Raw genomic sequence first — 22,242 nt, forward strand, 5'->3', positions numbered from 1 at the left:
CTGTCCATCACGTAACAGGTATACCTCTGGGCGTACAGCAGGAATGTGGACATATACTTAAGGAAAACTTGCCTGCCCTGTCGTGACAGAGGTAGTCGTCCTCCCCTCGGGGAGGATGTCCAGTAGCACGCCAGGATTTGTCAGCAGCCTTCACCTACAGGCCGGTGTACGTGTGCGGGATCAGATGCGTGCCCTTCTCATGGTTGGTGGAGTGTATATTTTGGCACATGGCAAATCTCGTGGTGATGTGAAAGGGACAGTCAGAGGTTCTGCAGGGAAAGAGAAACAGAGGGTAGGCTGCCTCACATCAGGATGACTCCACCTGAGTGCTCTGCAGCCACATCTGCAGGCCACCGTGATGAACATGGCAGCACAAGCGATGCAGATTCACTGATCTGGCAGCTCAGTTTATGAGCCGCAGCCTGTGCATCTCTGAACTGTGTGTTTCATATTAGTAAAATGCGTGTTTCTAAAAGCTAGGTATGTTAGAACAAATAGCCAATCTGATTTACAAGATCTTAAGCAAAGGAAAAGTCCGTTTCAGCTGTCTGACAGGAGTGAATTCCCCTCACCATTAAGTGTGCCCCCCTCCCCAGCTCTGTTTACTGGCTCCTCTCTTCTGTCATCCTGAGATACTTTTACCTGTCTGTTTTCACTTCCAAAGCCCTTCACAGTTCACATCAGTCTCCTATAGCCCAAGCTCACCCTCTTGCCTTGTGTTTCCAAAGCAGCAGCTTCAGGCCTCCTTCTGTGCCTACTTCAGCTAGGGGAACCTCCCTTCATCATTTTCAAAACAAATGATTATTCAGTACCACTCTTTGTCCCTCTCTCCTGCAAAAGCCTTGATGACAGTAAGCTTCCAGCGCGCTGAGGCCACGGCTCGTCACACAACCCCAATTGCCTGGGGTTTTTTGTACTACTGTCAGAACATCTAAATCCCTCTCTCTTCTCATGTACTTCAATGGTACATTTACAAGGGAGGGACCATCCTTTTGCTTTCCCTTGTAATAGTAGTTCATGCTATATGGTTTATGACTGGGGTCCCTATGTCCTACGACAATGTACTTAATGCGCTAATCATCTATATTTTTTATTATTATTCCTTTGTGTGCTCTTCTTCAGAGAGCATCATCAAAGCTTTGCTCCCATGTTAAAGCACGATGAGGTGGTACCTTAACAACAGTAGGTAACAGTGCTGCATAGATACAGGAACATTGATTCCAGCACCCACACCCGCCTGTTGAGAGCTGACACAGGTGTCTCTGGTGGTACACTGTGCTTTCTAAACACTCCTTGAGGTATGCCATGTAGGTCTTCTCAGAAACATTTCAGTTTATGTACCCCTCCTGATTATGGATGGATACCAAAATGGGGTACACGATACTTATAAGAATTGTGTTGTCTACAGGTACTACGTAATTACAAACATGTATCTATCTACTCCTAAGTATTTAAAATGTCTTGCATCTCTTCTTTATTAGGATACTGTTTGTTAGTTTAGGCAATGCTGAAATTTGGGGCTTAAGCTGAGTTTAAGCTCCAAAGGCTTGGACTATTGTTCCCAACAGCCACTGCCCCTCAGCGCTGCCAGTCCATTAACCTGAGCTCATCAGGAGTAGGCAACCATACAATTAACAGAGAGTTTAACAGAGACTGCCAACTGGCAGCTTTCCAGAAAGCTTGCTGGTTTTCTGAGTGGAGTTACTTCCCTGAAAAATTGGGAGTATGGAATGTTCCCCATCAAGGATGGCTGGTGTACATAGAGGTTGGTACTGCCATGAGGTATTAATGAATTATGGAGAAGCAAGCAGTGGTTGAAAATGAATTAAATATATTGGTACAAGATTGAAGACTGAGCCAGTTGGTTCTGCAACAAAGGATGCTTACAAATACAGTTTATTTCATGGTTTTATTCCTGAGTTTACAAAGGCATTACCATAAGTTAAAAATATGCACATGCAAGTCCTATATAAACTATTCAGCAACAAAGATGAGAATTTGACTCGTTGAGAGGTCTTCCTTTGCCTGTGGGATAGCTGGTTTTATTGATTCTTTTTTCTATGTTGTTGTGACAGGGCAGATTATTTGCCTGCTTATAGTGTATGTTTTACCATGGATTGGGACAGGTAATCTTAGCAGAGGTAGAGACTGGACAACTTAAATTCAAAAATGGAAAGCTGGGGTGGATATACGAAACATTGACCAATAAAAACAGAAGTTGAACTCCTTGTTACTAGCATATTGTGCTTAAAGGAAGTTTCATATACATGCAAAGGGTGATATAAACATGTCTACAATGCAAACAGGTATATGTTATTCACAAAGTCATGTTCTGTACATTGCCTATTAAATTGCTTCACAGATTCAGTTCCACAAGTAGCAACAGTTTAAGCAGTTTTAAATAAACTGTAATATGCTGAGACCACTTTTTTGTATCTCCTGGGTATGGATAATTGACACAAATATTCCTTTAAATATTTGACAAAGAAAGCATATTGCTGCTATTAGGATGAATCCTTTCTTGACCAGGCTCCCCAAATTGCCATTAGAAGGATCATGACAATCACTGTGTAAAGGGTATGGACTGTTGCAAGATCATCTCTATGCTGGTGCTTGAACCCAGAGGTGCTGTGCCAGTTCTCACTTTTGTTCCCATTGGTTTTCTGTCTGTGAGCACGGAGAGAATGTATCCTGCCATAACAAAAAGCAAGATTAAGATTAAAAATTATTCTTTTTTATTAACAGTTCAATAGTGTTTATAATGAAGTCCAGAGTGTGCATCATGTCATTGACTTGGCTAGATTTGTGAAAGAAAGACTCGGTATGGGCTTGTTAGAGGATGCACAGTGCTCTTACTCTTCACTGCTGATACAGATCAGCTGTATGAGAAAAACCAAACCCTTTCATTTTGCAATATTATGAAAGTGTCAGGGTTTTAAAAAAATTACCAGTTTCCAAAGCTTTAATCCATGGGAATAAGCACAGCATGTACTATGTGACTTTCCCATTCTGCTCTGATAATGTGTTTCTATCTCTGCTTTTCAGAGGGGACTTCCCTCGGCAGTCTGTGTCAAGGTGTTCATTACCAGATACCAAAGATACCAGTCAGGAGTAACTAAACAAAGCGTATCTGCAGGATTCTCTGGAGTAACATTTTACATTGCTTTGCCACCTTTCCCAAATGGTTTGAAAGTAGAAGTGTTAGCCTATGGTAACTGACCTCCAGTTATTGTTATCTCCACTGAAAATTGCCTGCTAAGCCCCAGTGGGCCTACTTCTTTTTTTTTAAGAGAAAAAAATGTTGAATGTCCACAATTCCATCTGAACTGGAATGCAAAAAGGAGATCAATCAGCTTGTGATTTTCATGTAGCTTAGAAATGGGTCTGAGAAGTATTAGATGTATTACAGCTCTCGTTCATACACATTCCTGCTGTTATTATTACAGAAGAGTAGGAGTTACCAAAATGTTACTGCAGATACAGTTTACAAGTAAAGAGCTTTTAAACACAAATTATATTTATACTTATGCACACTTGGAAGAGAGCTGTCAAAACTGATTTGTTAAAAATGAAAGACTAGGAAGTGCAATCTGCAAAGGTAATTCATCAATAAAACAGAAGTTCTGCAGCTGAGTTTTTACAGAAAGTAGTTGTAGAATTAGAAGTACACATATAACATTCGTATTAGGACAAGGGCTACCTTCTGTCTTGTGTAACTGCGAATCAAATAACATAGTTCATAATCATCTGCCAGCATGATGTGAAGACCACGAGAGGAGTATTCTCCCTGTCAGTAGTTTCCTTTCCTATTCCTACCTGGGGGGAATGCAGTTTGTGCAGCTTACCTCCTGGAAGCATTCATGGTGTCTTGGTGATTGAATTCCCAATGAATCAGATTTCTTCTTGCAGAGAGGAAAAAGTTGTTCTTTTTTATCTTCTCGTTTCCTTGCACAAAAGAGGAAAATCTTCACTCAGTACCAACAAAGAGAGTCTTTCTTCAAAGCCCAACTTGACCAAAGCTAATCTGGGAGCGATTGATATGTATCAATCAAAGTTCTCAAATTACTGGTTTTCTAAAGCTAATTTTGTCATAGTTCTTCAAGAAATTCCCTGGAGCAGCTCACAAGGCAAGTAATGAGTAATCCCAACGACTGGCTTCTTTTAGCTGCTGGGATCCCTTCTTATAAACAGTAGCTCGCTGCTAAAGTGTTGCCAAATTCATAGCAACACAAGTAATGCACAGATGGAGGGTGCTGGTGATGAAAAATGCAGGATGAGCTGTAACTTAGAACTACTTTCTATTAGATCACAGGCTATTTTGGGGTAAAATTTAGTTCCTTTCTACAGCTGTAATTTGGTTTAACTTGCCTGGAGTGAAATTTCAAGCCACCATCACTTAGATGTGCTCTAATATTCAAATATTTTTATGAAAAAGTAGCTGCCTTCTTTAATAATCTGTTGACTTTTAGAACACAATCACGTTCAATAAGCAGCCAATAAGCAGTATATCAGCACAAAAGAAAACATTTGGACATTTAGGGTTAGTAACAAAGTCACATACATCCTGTTCTTCCCTGACCACCTGGAGCCATAATTAACAAGAGGCTGTGCCAATGAAGAAGGTCTCCCAAAAGTTGGGCATTGCATGATTAGCTGGGTTAATGGTGGCTTTAGTGTAATAAATCCAATGGTCCAGCAACTGTTTGTAGGGCTCATGAATATGCACATTTAAATTTGTAGTTTAGAAAAACAGGCCAAAGCCCTTCTTTCCCAAAACAAAATGCGAACATCATCTTGCATCATCTTTAAACTACCAAAAAAAAAAAAAAGTTCTTTCTCATTTGAATGTTAGTTTAAGCTTATTGCCACATATAATTGCTGTTAAGACAAATCTGAACTTGTAGTTCTGGTGCATTTCTAAAGGCTTTAGCCTTTCCTTCACATAGCATTTATGTGTTTATATAAATCAGATAGGTTCCTTTCATTTCAGTAAAACAATTAGCAAATTCCAAATATGTCTTGGGATATCACTTACACTCCAGAAAATTAAGACTGAGCTTGTTTACTCATACTCTTATTGGTCTTAAAACTCTTTTCCATAAATAACATTTATAAAAACAGCTATTTTAATTTCATCGAGACTGTGACTGTTTAATGGAAACTGATTGAGTCTCTCTTTCTTTTAAGTAAACTTGTTACAAGACTAGTACATCAGTGTGCATTTCAACAGAAGTGCACACGCTGTTTACTTCTAACCACTGTGTGAGTAAAACTGTGTCACTGGAACCAGTGGAGCTACCGAGGACGTCATATCATTCTTCATTATTAGTAATATAATAAATATAGAACAACAGAAATATTACAATGACTTGGAGGAAAAAATTTGGACATCAGTAAAGAATTAGCGACTTGAATCACTTCTAGCTTTTTCAGATCTGATCCTGAGAATATTGGCAGTTACAACTTTTGGATTCTCTTAAATACCACATACAGAGTGGTAAATGCTTCAATAAAAGCTGTACACTGAATTTTTCCTGTATGTTTTTAGTTTTCTTTATACATTTTTTCTACTTCAGTCTTAAGATCTGTAGCACTTAGAGCCTATTTGCCCTTTCCCCATTAGTTTCATCTTGGTTTTCTGTTTCTCACTGATGCTTTCACTTTTTGACTGAACTAAGCAAAATGAGGTATGTGCAAGCCTCATCTCAGAAGTGTGATTGTTGATTTTTGGTCATATAATAAAATCTGGAGATCTCCCAATTTTTATTCTTCTATTGTATCACAATTCTCTTTGTGGAAAATTATCTTTTATCATGCCCATGGCCCATTTTTGTTAATACAGCCAGGGACCCTTGCTCAACTCACTGAAAAAGAAATTGCTGTTGAGCTCTTAGTGAGATATTCTATAGGCTGAAGCAATGCAAGAGAAGAACAGTAGGTAAAATCATAGAACTGAAATTGTTACATCAGTTATAGTAATTCAGGGTCCCATGAGAAAAACACCAAAGAGAACAGGTATAAAATCCTGAGATAAAAAGCTGGAAGACAGAAACTCTGTAATAATGAGGATTGGCCTGTTTCACGAGCAACAAAGCCTGACACTTCCCCACCTGACTGACGACTGCCTGCCAGGAGGGACTCCTGGGGTGATGGGGAGGGAGGAAAGGTGGGAGGTGAGCATGTTAATACTCAGCCTAGTAGCCTATTTGTCTCAGCCATTTACTGTGCATATTAGCCAATACCTAGGATACTTGCGATATATTCAAGTTGCATATACACTGCTTGCAAGGCTCCATGAAAGACACCAAAATATAATTGGCCAAATAGAGAAAGGGTTACAAAATATTTTGTCTATATGAAAATCTGCAGGTCATCATTAACCATTCTTATTCACCTGCTGAATTCCAATCCAGTGATTTAGTTAGGCATCCTGAAATACTCAGAACAGAACACATCACTCGACTGCAATTTCTGAAGCCATTCGTGTATTAGGAGAAAACCCTAAGCACTGCACAACATTAAATGTCAGAAGAAAAGTGGTCTTTTCCTGATGTTTCTTACTGACATGGGTCTACTTTTAAAACTATTCTATCGGTCAGCTCATATTAATTGGCAGTAGCTGGGACTGACATGCAGGAATCTCGCTATTCCTTATGTCAGCTTAGCAAAAAGTACATACCCCTTTTGGTGCAGTTAAGTTACTTGGACAATCATATCCAGCAAAGGTGCGGAGGAAACAAAAGGAGTCCATCGGTACGTGCCCAGTCCATTTCCACTCTCCACCATAACTGGCACGGCAGCTGTGCTGGGAGTCACCCTGAGGCCCTGAAGTGCTTCAGGAGTGCCCAGACGACTCCTGGGCTCCCTCAGGTCCGGCTGCAGGTTTGCAGATACCTACTGCAGACACCAATCTCCCTACATGGCAGGCGCACGGAGGCTTTCCCTTCCATCGCTGCCACCACCACGGCTGCCGAGGTCAGCCAGCCAAACCGGGCTCTGCAGCGACAAGCAGCGGGGATGAAACAGCAAGGCCGGGGCCTGCACTTGAGGAGTGGAAAGCGCCAAAGGCGCGGCCTGGCCTGCGAGGCTGAGCGGAGCAGAAGGGGCCACGGCCCCAGACGCGGCTGCTAGCAGCCAGCCCGGCTGGCCTTGGGTGCTGTGATGCTCCAGAGGCCCATCTCTAGTTCTACCAGCGCGTGAGTAATTACGTACATTTAATTCATTAAAAACTGGCCACGGTAAGCGGGTGAGGCCCAGCGGCGGGGAGCGGCCGTTGGGGAGCCCCGGCCAACTACAAGCCCCAGAACGCCCCGGGGGCGGGGGTGAGTCGGTATCGTTCGAACCTGCCAATGGGGCGCGCGGGGCGTGTCACGTGAGCAGGGCGCGATTTCAAACGTCCGGGCGGCCGCGCTGCGCTGCTGCGCGCTCGGCGGCCCCGCGGAGGTGAGCGGAGCGGCGGGGACGGCAGCGGCCACCGGCTTGGGCCCTCGGCGGCCTAGCCGCTTCCCGGCGTCGCGGTATGGTGTCCGAAGGCCTTCCCCCGAGGCCTGGCTATAGAGGGGCCGTTGCGGTCGGGGCGGCTTAGGCGAGCTCGCCTGAGGTGGGGCGGTGGGAGGTCGGCAGGCGGCCCGGGGGGCTCCGTGTGGCTTGTGAGCGGCTTCGCGCACGCCGGGCAGCTTCTCACACACCCCCCGAGTGTGTGTGAGGTCCCCTCGGCTCTGGTGGGCTCTGCTGAGATGCCCCGATAGGGACCAGTCCTGGTAGGTCCCAGCTCGGCGTTAATCTGGTCTGGCCGCACCGCGTGCGGTGCTTTTCCTGAGGGCCTGCTGGCTAACCTCGGCAAGGCCCTTGCTCACAAGAAGATCGTATTTGATGGGTTTCTGTCCACAAGGGAAAGGCGCCGTCTTGAGCACAGCGCGCGTTTCCTCTGCGGAGCAGAGGTGTGCTGAGTCTCGGTTATGCCAGTCTTGAATTAGTGCTGTAAAAAGTTTTTTTAGCTTGTGGGGTGGCAGTGTTCTGCTGCAACTGTCTAGCCATGCTGCCTATTGCAGCTCTATTCATATAAGGGGTTTAGTTGCTCAACACAGAGTTTGCATTAAGGAATTTCAGAAATCCTAGGCATCACTGCTGTATTTGAAGGCTTTTTACAGAGGTTGCAACACTTTACATGTACAAAGTCTCAGATAATTCAATAACACGTTTCAAGAGAGGATGGTGAGATGTGTGATGTCCGATAAACCATGTTTGTGTGGCTGTCCCTAAACATAACATATAAGAGTCTTCAAAGGGAATGTTTACCTCCTCGCTAATTTGGCAGTGTCATAAAATTCTGTGACCTTATTGTTGTTTTTTTAAACATACTGCATAGCTAATTCTGTATTTTCCAGACACTATGGAGGAAGGAAGAGAAATGGCAGCACATTGCTCAAGTCATGTGATTGAAGAAAAACCGGGTATTTGCATGAGCAGTGGTAGGTGGAGAACATGTTGGGATATTCTCTACCTGGTGTTCAGATCAGTAGACCTCCTGTATCTGCTTTATCTCTTGTTCTGTGTATTTGTTTCCTTGCATGGGCTGCTTTTGCCAGTCTCAGACTTACAGTTCTCTTCAACAGCTTGTGGAGCACTGGTGCTAGAACATGTGCAATAGTGACATGATGTCATCAACCTCTCTTCTATATATCTAATCTGAGCTCCTCCATTTTCCTTATCTGTCTGCTGTGGATTCAATTAATATTTAGTGTACATATTAGCTAATAGGAAAACTAATCTTTCTCACTGGCTCCTGTTACTGTCCTGTGATGGTCTGAACCGGAAAAGAACTGACTGATAGGACAACTGCACTGTCATACAGCTCTAGATTATATATTCTCACTTTTCTTGACTGGAGGCTGCTGATACCCTTTCCCACAGCCAGATACCATGTTCCTATTATGGATGCTTAGAAATCAGTGTTGAGAACTTTCATGATATTTGGGCATCTATGATCATATTCACAGCTGCACCTTCAATTTCTTTGACCTAAAACATGTTTTTATTATTTAAACCTGGTAGCTAAAACTTTCTTTGCCATCTGACATCAGCTTCACCAAATTGTTGAAGCATAATGCAATAATTTTTATTGCAAATCCCTACTCTGACAAAATCCGTGTTGTTATAGTTTCAGACTTTCCTCTTCTGACTGATGAAACATTTGATTTTGACCTTTCACTCTCTCCAGCAAGGTAAGTGAAGGGTCTACAGGTAAATATACCTTTAAAATGGACACACATAAGGTGCTGGGCTGACTTATTTTTCTCTGTAGTGGAAATGAAGATGAAGTTTTTGTTGGACCTTTGGGACACAAAGAAAAATGTATTGCTGTCAATATTGAAGCAAAAAAAAGTGCTGAAAAAAAGAGTGTGCCTGTATCTGATGATAAACTCATGTGGAGCCCACTTGCAGGAGAAAAATTTGTGGAAATTTTCAAAGAAGCTCGTTTGTTAGCACTGCAAATAGAGACTGGAAGCAAGAATGAACAGACTAAAATAAGCCAATCAGAAGAACGGGAAAGCAAGATTATAGAAAAATTTGTGGAGGACTCAAAGTCAAAATTGAAAATACTGAGAAACCAAAATATAGAGAAGAGTCCCAGGGCTGTTAAAAGGGAGACATACTGTGTGTGGGATAGCCCAGCATGTCAGCTGCCACCTTGTTTTCAGAAGGAATGGGATAAACTTTTGTCAGATGACAAAACACATGCTCTTCATACTCCTCCAAACAGAAGCCCTGTTAAAATTCACGTATCTCCTACAAAAATTGCCAGTTCACCTCTGACACAAGAACACAAAACTAAGGAAAGAAATACAAAGGCAACTGGCAAACTACTGATGGCAAAACCTTCATCTACTCTTGGAAAAAGCAATTTGTTAACTATTGAAAAGGTAAAGACAGCTTCTGGGCAACAATGTTTTCTTTAAACATGGCCTTCATGTGTTTTAGGAATGTTTAAACTGTCTACAAGCTTTTATTTTTAAAAGTGAACTTTAATCTTCTGATGTTTTTCGACCTCATAAGATCCTTATGCAGGAAACATTATATATAAAAAAGAAAAGTCAGGGCAGATACTATGGTATAGTAGCCAAGTAGTTTTTCTATTATGACAATGTAGAGCATCTGCAGGCAAATTTCTTTTCCACTATATTCTGGTTTTGTGAATACCGTCACTCCTGGCATCTGTTTAAACACTGTTCTGTTGCTGGTAAAATTACTGCACTGTTCTTAGTGACTTAACATGCAACAACGGCTTTGTTTACTGTTAACCCTTGTCAGTGGAGGTGAGGGGGGGGAAAACCCTCTAGTTCTGTCCACAATTTGTCTCAAGCATGAAAAGCACTGATTAACGGTATTACGTTTAGAATGTGGCTATGTGACCAACTGAAAATGTATTCTAGGATAGCAAGAAACAGTTGTGTTAGTGACCTTGTATGCATAAATCCCAGTCTCGAGATAAAATATCTTCTGGATTTTATTGCTCTACACCTTATGGCTTAGGCTCCAGTATGTACTGCAGATTTTACTGAAAATATGATATTGTCTCCTTGGGAATCATCACCTATAGAAAATAGGGGACCCTTTGATTCCTTTGTGGTATAAGTCTCTTCTTGATTTTGTGTGCTATAAGAAAAGGCACAGTCTTAATACTTTAACTAGCCAAATTGTACCCCACTGACTAAATAGACAGTTTGAATGATGCAGTCTACTATTGTAAAGTCTCATCTTTTGGAAAGCTAGGGTAAAGCAGAAGAATATGAATTAAATGGAGATCTCATAGTTGTAAGGAACAGCTGTTACAGTATGTAGGTGAACGTGATTATATGAAATTTGTGCTGATGAATTTTTGTTGCAGAACTGCCCTTAGGTTGATGTCCAATATCTGGGTTCAAGCATGTTCTAGTACTTAACAAATACACTTACTAGACTAACTTTAAACTGTATTCATCTAAAGACTAAGGTCTTGACTGGGTTCAAAGGCTTCTTCATTGACTGTTGTTTTTGTTTCTTAACAAAATCAATTTGTGTAAAAAGCTTCATAGTGGTTTCTAGAAACACTGAAACTTTTAAAATGTTGCATTGAAATTTGCAGCCCAAACCAGGAGAATATACTAGTATTTCTACAAAGAGAGACTTGAACAGCATGGGATCATCTGAAGGTCTAATTTCTGATAAATCTAGTGCTGCTTCAGATGTCTTTGAGTCTTTGTTCAGTGGCAGTTCCTCAACACAAGACAAAAAAGTCCTTCCTGCACCAAGTAAGGTAATGGCAAGCATTCTTAATCTGAAAATAATTTTTGTGATGTTCCGATAAGAAGAAAAAACTGAATATAGTTTACTTTCTAATTTAAAGTTATATTGTTATTAGCTGCAGGTAGGTGATCAGCAATTTTCTGCAAGAAACAAAGTTTTTGATGTGTGTAGTTAACTATGCCATATGAAAAGATTGCCATAACTTGTATGAAGGTAGAATACCTATAGCTGTCAGGAGTTGTTTTGAAGCTTTAGACACCTACTTCCATGCTGCATGCCACTTCACTGAATCACAGAATGGTTGATGTTGGAAGGGACCTCTTGAGGTCATCTGGTCCAACCTCCTGCTCAAGCAGGGCCACCTAGAGTCTGTTGTCCAGACCATGTCCAGATGGCTTTTGAATATTTCCAAGGATGGAGACTCCATAGCCTCTCTGGGCAACCTGTGCCAGTGCTTGGTGACCCTCGCAGTAAAAAAAGGGTTTCCTGATGTTCAGAGGTAGAACCTCCTGTATTTCAGTCTGCGCCTGTTGCCTCTGATCCTGTCACTGGGCACCACTGGACGCTGTCCTTTCAGAAATTTGTATACATTGATATGATCCACCTTGAGCCTTCTCTTCTCTAGGCTGAACAGTCCCAGCTCTCTAAACCTTTCCTCAGATGGGAGATGCTCCAGTCCCTTAATCATCTTAGTGACTCTTTGCTGGACTCTTTCCAGTAGTTCCAAATCGCTCTCATACTGGGGAGCCTGAACTGGACACAGATCTTCAGGTATGGCCTCCCCAGTGGCGAGCAGAGGAGAAGGGTCACCTCCCTTGACCTGCTGGCAACACTCCTCCTAATGCAGCCCAGGATACCGTTAGCATTCTTTGCTGCGAGGGCACATTGCTGGCTCATGTTCAACTTGTCCACCAGCACTCCCAAGGGCCTTTTCTGAAAAGCTGCTTTCCAGCTGGTTGGTGCCCAGCATATACTGGTGCCTGGGGTTACTCCTTTTATTCTTTGATCCCTTTAAGTCCATACTCAAGTGTGTGGCAGGAATAAAAATAACAGTCCGCCTCCTAGATCTAATGTTCCAGTTCTGTATAATAACCCAGATATAATGAACTGTTTCTAAGAAAATTCACTTTTTAAAATGTAATCTGAAGAAGGAGCTTGTCTAAAATTCACAAATAAAAAGCTATAATACCAAGAAAAAGCATGGTAAAATAACGTGTTAAATAGGTTTTTTTGCTTTTGAATAAACTATATTCTCTGATTCAGGCTGGCTTAAAGAAGATAACACATCTGAAACTTCCTGGTGTTGCCAGCGGTGTCACAAGAAAGACTACTTCATCATCTTCTTCGTCATCGGTTTCCAGTGTGAACTCAAGTCTGAATTCAAGTTTACCCATTTCTCCCATAGGAAAAAATGGTAATCACTCTTACTACAGATTTGTGCCACAAATCAACTTTGAAGCAGCTAAGTGTGTCTTGGACTGTGGGTTTAGATATGTTTTAATGGTGTCCAGTATATACAAGCAGTAAGAAATGTTTTGAATGGAGAATAAAATTTTGTAGGCTAGCCCAATAAATCCCTGTGGACTAAAAATAAATCTTAAACTTTTATCATGTGTAAAAACTAGATTCATGTAAGCCTGATCCCTACATGTGAGGGTCTGACACAGCTAGAATATAAGCAATGCCTCAGGAAATCTGTTCTTTTTGTACATGATCTTCTCTATTATAGCCAAGTACATGAGCTTCTGAATGCTGCAAGCTTGTCTAACTTGAATTAAAAAAAAAAAACAACAACAAAAAACTGAAATACGGAAGGAGGGTGGAAGGCCTAGTTCCAAGTTCTGAATTTCTGTAAGCCTAATAAAAGGATGAGCTTTGCTCAAGCAGATTGAAAAAAAACTTTGGGGAGATAACTGAATACAACCAAGAGGCTTATACTATAATGAAGACATCAATTTGACCCTTCACTTAGCCTCAAAGGATCAGGAAAATAGTCTCCTAAAAATACTGATGGATGTAAGCACCACAGTTCTTGTAGATGTATCAAGATACCAAGTTTCTGCAAATTTTTATTTTGCACTTTGTTTCTGGATGGATAATAATAGATCAGTAAAAGTTACAAACTTAAGAATTATTTTATATGATAGAAGTGTCTAGTCAAGATTCCTCCTATTAATGAAAGTAACCTACAGACTAAAAATAAAAACCATACAGAAAACTGAGAAAAGCACTTGTAGTTCAGCCCGTGGTGTTAATCAGTGCAACTTGAACTATTACTTTCTTGAATGCCTGCTTAAGGGAACAGAGCCAACTATGCTGGGAGAAAATGTTGAAAATGTAACTTGAATCTGCAAACTGTTTTGGCATTCCTTGAAGAATATTCTTTGAATTAATTGCAGTAATTCAGGAATTTGGTGAGGAGACTTTCTAAAATGGACAAAATTGCTGGAGAATTCAGGGAGTAACTTTTCAGTAGTTGTATGTGTTCTACTTAAACTTGAGTTGTTTGAACATAAATTTAAATGCTGTAAATTGCTGGTTTTCTTTCCTGTGTGAGCGTAATTATTCTGCTTAGTCAAAAACTTTGCAATAAGCGATGATTCAGAAGTATAACTTAACTTTCTATTTCAGGAAAATCAAGTACGTCTTCAAAAGCTAGTGTGAGTGGCTCTAAGCTTTCATCTAGCACAAACAGGCTGGCCCTTGTCAGACCTACCAGAGTGTCATCTCTGCAGGCTGCCAATACTGAGAAATCCACAAAGCAAGCAAGATCAGCTAGTACTCCCAAAATATCTAGTGCTGTAAGCTTGGCTAAATCTTCAGCTTCTGTAACATCATCTGAGGCTATAGGCAGTGGAATTCAGAGGCTGAGCTCTGTTCCCAGTCTGCAGAAGCTATGTCAGCAGAATAAAGACGGAAGTGCAACAAAAGGAAGCCTGTATCCAAAGCCCAAGGCTAGAGTTTTGTCTGTTCCTACAAGTCAAACTAAGGTTCCAGTGAAGACTGGAGGTAAGCATGTACTTTCCATGACCTGTCTTCTAGTTTGGCTATTAAAAGCAAATGTTACCTTGAATGCTTGTTATTTGTTTCATTACACTTCTGTCCACCTCTTGGAAGGAATTAGTATTTTAACTGACAGGTGTCTGTTATAAAAAAAAAAAAGAATGTGGACAGCAATTAATGAAACTTTTCTCTTTAGATACACCACCAAACAAATCAGCACCAAAAGCAACACCGACTCTTGGATTAACACTTTGTGGCATGCTTGGAAGGTAGGGCTTAACTGAAAATTGAATGTATTGAGGCATACTTCTTAGAATGCAACATGGTTGGGTGTTGCAACAATCTTTAAAAGTTCTACCTTCATTGTCTAGTCCCTTGAGACCCTCCAGGTTAACTGTGTTAATGCCTATTGGAACTGATTTTAAAAAAACAAAACAATAAACAAAACCCAAAACTAAACCAAACAACCCCCCCCACACACACTCTCTTCAGAAGAGGGCTTTCTTTGCGTGCTAAATAGACTAGAGACGTTCATAAAAGAATTCTTATGAAGTAAAGCCTTTACTATGCTGTGATTATCAACTTTATGATGATTACTGTTCCCTTACTGACCAAAGGGAAACTGATTTCTATTGTTTGGTAGAATAGTTTGAATAAAACTTTCTAGAAGCTTTTGTCTAATGCATGTTCCTTTTTTAGTGCCATGGCAGTCAGCACTCCCATGAAAGCTTCAGAAGATGGGATCTTTCAGAATACTTGTTTTCCTGAGAGGTCTGTCTCCATGACTCCTGCCAGTCTGAAACGGTCTTGCTTACCTACACCTGTTCGTCGTGTCTCAGGATTTCCAGCAGTGACTCCTAAAACTGCACCAAGAATGGCATTTTCTCCACATGCTGCATCTATTCACCAAAGTTGCAGCTTTTCTACAAAAAAGACACTTACAGCTGGGTAAGACAGAAACCTCCATATATGAAATGAGTATTGTAGGCAAACTGCCTCTAAATGAATTTTAATGATGACTTTCAGGTTTCAAGGACCTCTGCTAAATGTTAGAATAAAGCATTTGAGCATAGATGCTGTATAGGCCTAATAATGATTTATATCTTGTGACTAGTAAAATACTATAAGCCTTACTGAGATGAGTCAATTCTAACATTAAAGAATTATAATCTCTAATAGGATGTTATTTGTATTTCTTGAGCTAGCGGACAACTTAAGACTTGAATCTAATGCTCTGACTGAAAACAGATTTGGCATTGGTGTTATTTTGCTATTGCCTTCTCATGAAGGGAAGTAGCTGGTTAAAATACGTATTACTCTTAAGTTTGTTTTATACTGTTGCCAACGCTTCGGTAAAATTATCTTTGTTAAAGCATCAGTCAAAAAGCCAAGGATTTAGTTGACTAAACTTCAGTTTCTGAGCAGGTTTACCTATGTTTCATTTGAAATAATTGCTTGCAGAATGGGTGAATCCTACGCTGTTGTTAATTATGTTTGTTTTCTGTGAAAATAACGTTGCCTTCTTCATATTATCAGCCCAACATCTTCTCACAAGTGCCATATATATGTATGCAGGCTTGCTTCATGGTTGGTGGAGATGATTAAAACAGGAATGATTCATGGCAAGAAAACTCTTCCTATATGTTATGTTACTTAGGCTAAATGTCCAAAATAGTCTTTTCTCTCAAGGAAACAATTACTCTCTCTACAATGACTTTATCATACTAATCAGATGACAACCCTTGGTCCTCCACCTCCCTCTGGTGTCAGTACTTCCTCTCAGCAGGGGCTTGCTCAGTGATATGCAATATCAGTACTTGTTTGCTAGTTGTTTCTTCAAAGTCTAAAAAACCAAAATCCCATGTGTGAAGTTTAGGCTGCATGTATATGTCAATTTAAGATTAAATTCATCATCATCCTGAAGTCATTAGCTCGGTTTTTTTTGCATGGGTAGGCTACAAATTTATTGCAGCATGATATATCTTGTATTTTGCAGGTAACTAGCATATTTTTGGATTAAAATATGGTCATTAAAACTTCGGGTAAAAAAGGAGAAAATGAGGTTAGGGCTTTGGCTTGTCTGTCTTCAGTAGTTCATGCTTAAGAGAGATTAAAGAACTCAATTATTGCCAATGCTCTTTTCCCTAGTTCTAAAAGGACAAAAGAGAGCAAGACACAGATATCTTCTTCAGAAGATGATATATCTCCTCCACCTGTGCTACCTCTTGCACTTAACTTCTCACCAGAAAAAACTGCTACAGAAGTAGTAGAAAATGAATTAAAAGAGGCTGAAGTACAAAATCAGCTGTCTGAAGAGAAACAAACTGAGGTAAGAAATAGCAATATATTTTTCTACAGAACTACTAAGGAAACTGCTTGAAAATAAATTATTTCAAGATGAGGGATAAGTAGGAAAACCACTTCAGTACACACAAAGTTAAAATGGATTAACTCTAAGCATGTGCACCCTCTAGTGCCTGTTTTTAGCACTGTGTTTCCACTAAGTCTGTTCCCATCTCAAAGCTGAATAGTCAAATACTTGCAGATTTCATATTAAATTTCCACTTCTGGATAAGTGCTGTGAAATCCTCATGGATTTGATTAGAAAAGCAGTGTCACAGGGCAGTTCCTATTGCAGCCATAAAGCCCTTTTGAAAAAAAAATTAAAAAATGCACTGCTGTAGCTAAATTCAGTCATCTAACAGCAGTGCAAATCTGCATATGATGAGAGAGGATTAAACCCCAGAGCCCATGTAGCAGTAAACTTAGTTAAGTGTCACGTACTTATTCCAGTGAACACTTTTCCCCTGTCCCAAGAATCTGCTGGCTTCATGTTGAAAGCTGGCACTCCACAGGCATTAAGGAGAAGAGACTGAACTCGTAGTTCTGAAATATTAACCTGTCCGAGTGGCTATTGATTTACAAATATTCAGGTGTAGAATAATCTATAGGCTAATTACTTGATGTTATTGCATCAGTATTTTCCTTGTTAGCTTACCTGATGACACAAAGTATCTGTTATAGAATTGCTTAGCACATGTATAGAGTAGTTAAACTGGACAAAAACATAACTAAAGTTTGGAGCTCTACAGAATAGTTTATATGGCTAAATAACATTGCACAATACTTGTAGTCAGGTAATTTAAATATTAAAGAGTTATTACTCTTCTGTTTTAAATTTGACTTAACTCTGCTTTTAAGTGAAAAATTGTTTTACGCCCCAAGGAGCTCTTTTGCTTTGTCTCACTGCATTTTCCTGATTTGTGATGTTAGCCATTGTCAGAGCAGGGGCTGAGGTTTTTACACTGTGTGCAAACAATCCTGCATGAAAAATACCCAACCTGTAAATGAAGCCTATCCTGTAATTATTACAGCTGTATAAGCTAAATTTAAATTGGCTGCCTACATGTTTATGAAGGAAGCATGGAGAGCAGAGGAAAACCTGAACTATTTTTTTTTTTTTTCAGGCCTTACTGGTAGATATTGGAGTGCACAAATTTCTCCCTCACGCTTTGGAATGTGAAAGTAGACCTCTGATTGACCTTTCCAATACTCCTGAACTGAATAAGATTACTCCTCTAAAGCCTACAGTCTCAGGACAGGTAAAGGTAAGTTATAGTCATAGAGTATAATCAATAGAATATTAATAGAATCAATAGAATATAGTTATATTCATAGAATATAATCAATAGAATCATGAAATCGGCTGAACATGAGCCAGCAGTGTGCCCAGGTGGCCAAGAAGGCCAATGGCATCCTGGCCTGTATCAGAAATAGTGTGGCCAGCAGGAGCAGGGAGGTGATCGTGCCCCTGTACTGGGCACTGGTGAGGCCACACCTCGAATCCTGTGTTGGGCCCCTCAGTACAAGAAGGACATGGAGGTGCTGGAGCGTGTCCAGAGAAGGGCAACGAAGCTGGTGGAGGGTCTGGAGCACAAGTCTTCTGAGGAGCGGCTGAGGGAACTGGGACTGTTTAGCCTGGAGAAGAGGAGGCTGAGGGGAGACCTCATCGCGCTCTACAACTACCTGAAAGGAGGTTGTAGCGAGGTGGGTGTTGGTCTCTTCTCCCAAGTAACAAGCGATAGGACGAGAGGAAATGGCCTCAAGTTGCGCCAAGGGAGGTTTAGATTGGACATTAGGAGAAATTTCTTTGCTGAAAGAGTGGTCAGGCCTTGGAACAGTGGTTGAGTCGCCATCCCTGGAAGTATTGAAAAGACATGTGGATGAGGTGCTTAGGGACATGGTTTAGTGGGCATGGTAGTGTTGGGTTGATGGTTGGACTGGATGATCTTGGAGGTCTTTTCCAACCTTAATGATTCTATGATTCTATAGAATGGTTTGGGTTGGAAGGGACCTTAAAGATCATCTAGTCGAACCCCCCTGCCATGGGCAGGGACACCTTCCACTAGACCAGGTTGCTCAAAAACCCATCCAACCTGGCCTTGAACACTTCCAGTGATGGCGCATCCACAACTTCTTTGGGTAACCTGTTACAGTGCCTCACCACCCTCACAGTGAAGAATTTCTTCCTTATACCTAATCTAAATCTACCCTCTTTCAGTTTAAAGCCATTACCCCTTGTCCTATCACTACATGCCCTTGTAAAAAGTCCCTCTCCAGCTTTCTTGTAGGCCCCATTCTGGTACTGGAAAGCTGCTATAAGGTCTCCCCAGAGCCTTCTCTTCTCCAGGCTGAACAACCCCAACTCTCTCAGCCTGTCTTCATAGTTTTCTAGTGCAAATATGCTAGCAGAAAAATGTTAACTGGCTGCATATACTTGTCTGCAGAGCAGCTCTACAATACTGTAATTATTTAGTATTAGCTCAATATGTTCAATATGATACTACATACTAAAATGCTCCTAAGTAAAGAGAACATAATGTTTAAAAACAAAAAAATGTGCTCTAAACTAGAGCTCAGTAAGCAATCTGCAAGTAGGAAAAGGAGGAGGATGGAGAAGGAACTTAATGCTTAAAGCAGTTACTGTTCTGAAGCAGGAAGTGAATGCTGTCTTCAGTAGAGTAGGCAATGCTGACTCTTGTTTTCCTTTTCTTGCAAATTTTCAGTTCTTGGCAGCAGCAGCTCATTTTCAGCAAAAAAGCAAGGCAGTGTCTCCTGTTTAAGACCTCTCCTAATCTCCTCCTTAGTTGAAAGATATGCATTGGAATCTACTCTAAATTTGACAAGCATTTCTGGGCAAGTGTCTTTTGTACACTAGTGGCTTGAAGGTAGATAGATGCCTTTAGATATTGTCAGATGAATGGTGGTAACTATCAGGATGTAGCCTTTGATGACATTAGATGTAGTTGGGATCGATTTAATATCAGGTCCTTCAAAGTATCTCAGAAGAGGATCACAGAAGTCTGACTTCTGGGGGCATGTTCAGAGGAGTTCAGAAGTGCTCTGCCCTGCCCGGATGACAGTGTCACTTGACTATGCATAGTAGTGAAACTTAGAAAAGCCTTTTAGGCTTTTAAGGTGAGTATGGGCAATAACCACCTTGTGAGAAGCTTGTGCTTGTCTAAGAATGAGCTAGATGTTTAAAAACCTGAACCTAAAAGCTTGAGTGTGGTGCTTGTATCTGGATACTAAAAGGAATCCTAAACAAAAAAAAGTACTTGAGAAGACTATGTTAATAGAGACTATTGCTGCTAGTTATGTACAACAGCTCACTACAATAGCTAAATTTTATTGTTTTTCTTTCAGCTAATTGATTTGAGTTCGCCTCTTATCACTCTGAGTCCTGATGTAAACAAAGAAAATCTGGATTCCCCTCTACTCAAGTTCTGAACTTGAGTTGAAATGAAGGATTTTTGCCATCTGTGATCTTTAAAGTATTTAGGTGTTACTCTTCTCTCATACAGGTTTTTTTTGAAGATGGCTATAGATTATCTGATGAACTGCTTTAACACATAGAATTGTAACAGTCTTGATATAGTCAGAGTCTGATTAATGGTTCTGTTCATGGATGTGCTGCAATGGATGTATTTAAACTGGTTTGCTCTAAGGCAAAAAGGGATATTCTCTGTGTTGGAAGCCTGTCTCCTTTTATTTCCTCCCAGTTGTCCTTTGATTCCTTATCCCCTATGTGCAACAAAGATTTAATTTAAAATAAATGAGTTGTTTACCAAACTGTTGTACAAAATAGCAACTTCTTATTACAGGTTTTCGTTAGACTATTTTAGTGTTTCACTAACAAATGTTAAGATGTAGGTAAAGCTAGTGGACTTAAGGGTGGTTTTTCATACAACAGTGTAGCAAGTTTGGAAATAAACATTTTACTGTTGAATGCTAGTGGAATACACTAACAGCAACAGCTGAATTTGTGTGATTTAAAGGAGAAAGCAACAGCTTGTTACTGCCATATGGTGTAGTCTTGACATTTGAAGGTTACACTTGAACTTTCTCACTCTCAAAGAATAGAAAAATGCTTTCTTACCCAAATTTGCCACACTTAGATAATACATGGAGAATTTAAATACAGGGAGCTGAATGGAAATGAAAATTCACACAGTAGTAGCCCATAAATGTTGAAGTAACAAGCCTGTCTTGAAGACTAGAGACTACTGCTGTCTATGTACTAGCTTAATATATTTATGAAAGTTCATCAAGAGATGGAAATGATTTTCAGCTGTTTGTATTAATTCAAAAAGTGGTGGAAGTTGGAGACTTTAAGTGTTTAAGTAGGAAGAAGTGTTCAGATGAGTTTGTCAAACATTTTGATGCTGAACAAGGCTGCTGCCTTGGCTTTATCTGAAGGCATTTGCCTACTTCTCAGCACAGCTGCCTTTTCTGTGGCTGCTGCAGTGTCAGGCTCTGTTCTGAATGAAGGCCTTCGGAAGACTCTTCTGGGTCAGAGGAAACAACCATGCTACCTGCTCCTGCCAAATATGAACCATAAAAATGTTGAATTTGTATACTTTTTTTGCTTGTTCCTGCTTTCCTTCTGTGAAAAGCAAGAGGGCTTCAACTGAGGCATTTACTAAAACTTTATTTGAGCCAGTGCTGTGCAGTTAAAAGCAATACTCGCACTAGGTCCTCAACTAGTATTTAAATGGGGGGAGAGTTTGTTTGCGTATTTCTAAATTGAACCAGAGGGAGATATTTAAAAAGAAAAGTGAACTTTTTTGAGTGATGTATTTGTGATTTCTTTTAAAAAAGAGGTAAGTGGGTTTATGCCCTATACTTCAAGGACTTGCAGGAGAGCCAAGCATTCTGTGCCCCTTGAGAACTACACTTAGTGAATGTATGCTTTTGCAGGCAGCAGATCTAAATCCTGGTTTTGAGCATGACTGTGACAACTTATGAACAAGCAGCAGTCATCTGCCAGTCGAAAGACCCAAATGTGTGGTCCTAAAGCAGGCAACTGGCCAGCTGAATACTTCTGGAGTTCACCACCTGCATTGACTAGCCTAACTATTCACTGGAGTCCAGACACTGAGTTGACAGCTCTGTGTCTTCAACCAAGAGGCAAATTCCAACCTTTGAGGTACAAGTCAGTTGTTCAAACACCCAGAGAGGCTGGCACATGGTTAGGCAGGATGTCTGCCTGGCGCACAGAGCTAGGGGAGACTGCACCGCTCTGTAGTAGTGTTGTCCTGCAAGTGGGGTTCGTTACTTGGGGTGCAATGAGCCAATCTCACACACAGAGCTGAGATGTTTATGTCATGTCTGCAGAGATGGGTGCTAGGTGGTAACTCCACAAAGCTAGCACACCTCAGTTAACACGGTAAGCATTTTATACATTCTGAGCAACAGTTATCAGTACTTTTTACATTTACACTTAGTCACCCTTACTTCTATTGGTTCTTGTATGCCTCGTCTTTCACTTGAAGTCACATACTTTTTACTGTGCATATTCAGTGGGGAGGGGGGTTTGTTGGGGGTGGGTTTTTTACTATGCTAATTAGGATAGTTCACCCGTAGTTCAAGTAGTTGCTTCTTTTTCTGTTC

At 40.7% G+C, this 22,242-nt stretch overlaps 1 protein-coding gene and 1 long non-coding RNA gene across 2 annotated transcripts; one reads left to right on the plus strand and one right to left on the minus strand.

Annotated features, from left to right (window-relative positions):
- Positions 1 to 1,117: 1,117 nt before the first annotated feature.
- On the minus strand, positions 1,118 to 7,224 carry LOC142080479 (uncharacterized). Its single transcript, XR_012673002.1, has 3 exons — positions 6,680 to 7,224; positions 3,846 to 3,945; positions 1,118 to 2,691 (listed from the first exon to the last, which is right to left on the minus strand). It is a non-coding gene; the product is annotated as an uncharacterized LOC142080479 (long non-coding RNA).
- A 152-nt stretch (positions 7,225 to 7,376) lies between these two features.
- Positions 7,377 to 20,415, plus strand: GTSE1 (G2 and S-phase expressed 1). The gene is made up of 12 exons (XM_075145856.1): positions 7,377 to 7,443; positions 8,388 to 8,471; positions 9,161 to 9,224; positions 9,305 to 9,923; positions 11,126 to 11,296; positions 12,550 to 12,700; positions 13,918 to 14,295; positions 14,486 to 14,558; positions 14,989 to 15,237; positions 16,438 to 16,618; positions 17,757 to 17,897; positions 19,996 to 20,415. The coding sequence occupies exons 2-12, from the start codon at positions 8,393 to 8,395 to the stop codon at positions 20,077 to 20,079; spliced, it is 2,190 nt and encodes a 729-aa protein (XP_075001957.1). The 5' UTR covers positions 7,377 to 7,443; positions 8,388 to 8,392; the 3' UTR covers positions 20,080 to 20,415.
- Positions 20,416 to 22,242: the final 1,827 nt, after the last annotated feature.

The sequence above is a fragment of the Calonectris borealis genome, chromosome 1 (assembly GCF_964195595.1).
Source record: "Calonectris borealis chromosome 1, bCalBor7.hap1.2, whole genome shotgun sequence".
NCBI lineage: Eukaryota > Metazoa > Chordata > Aves > Procellariiformes > Procellariidae > Calonectris > Calonectris borealis.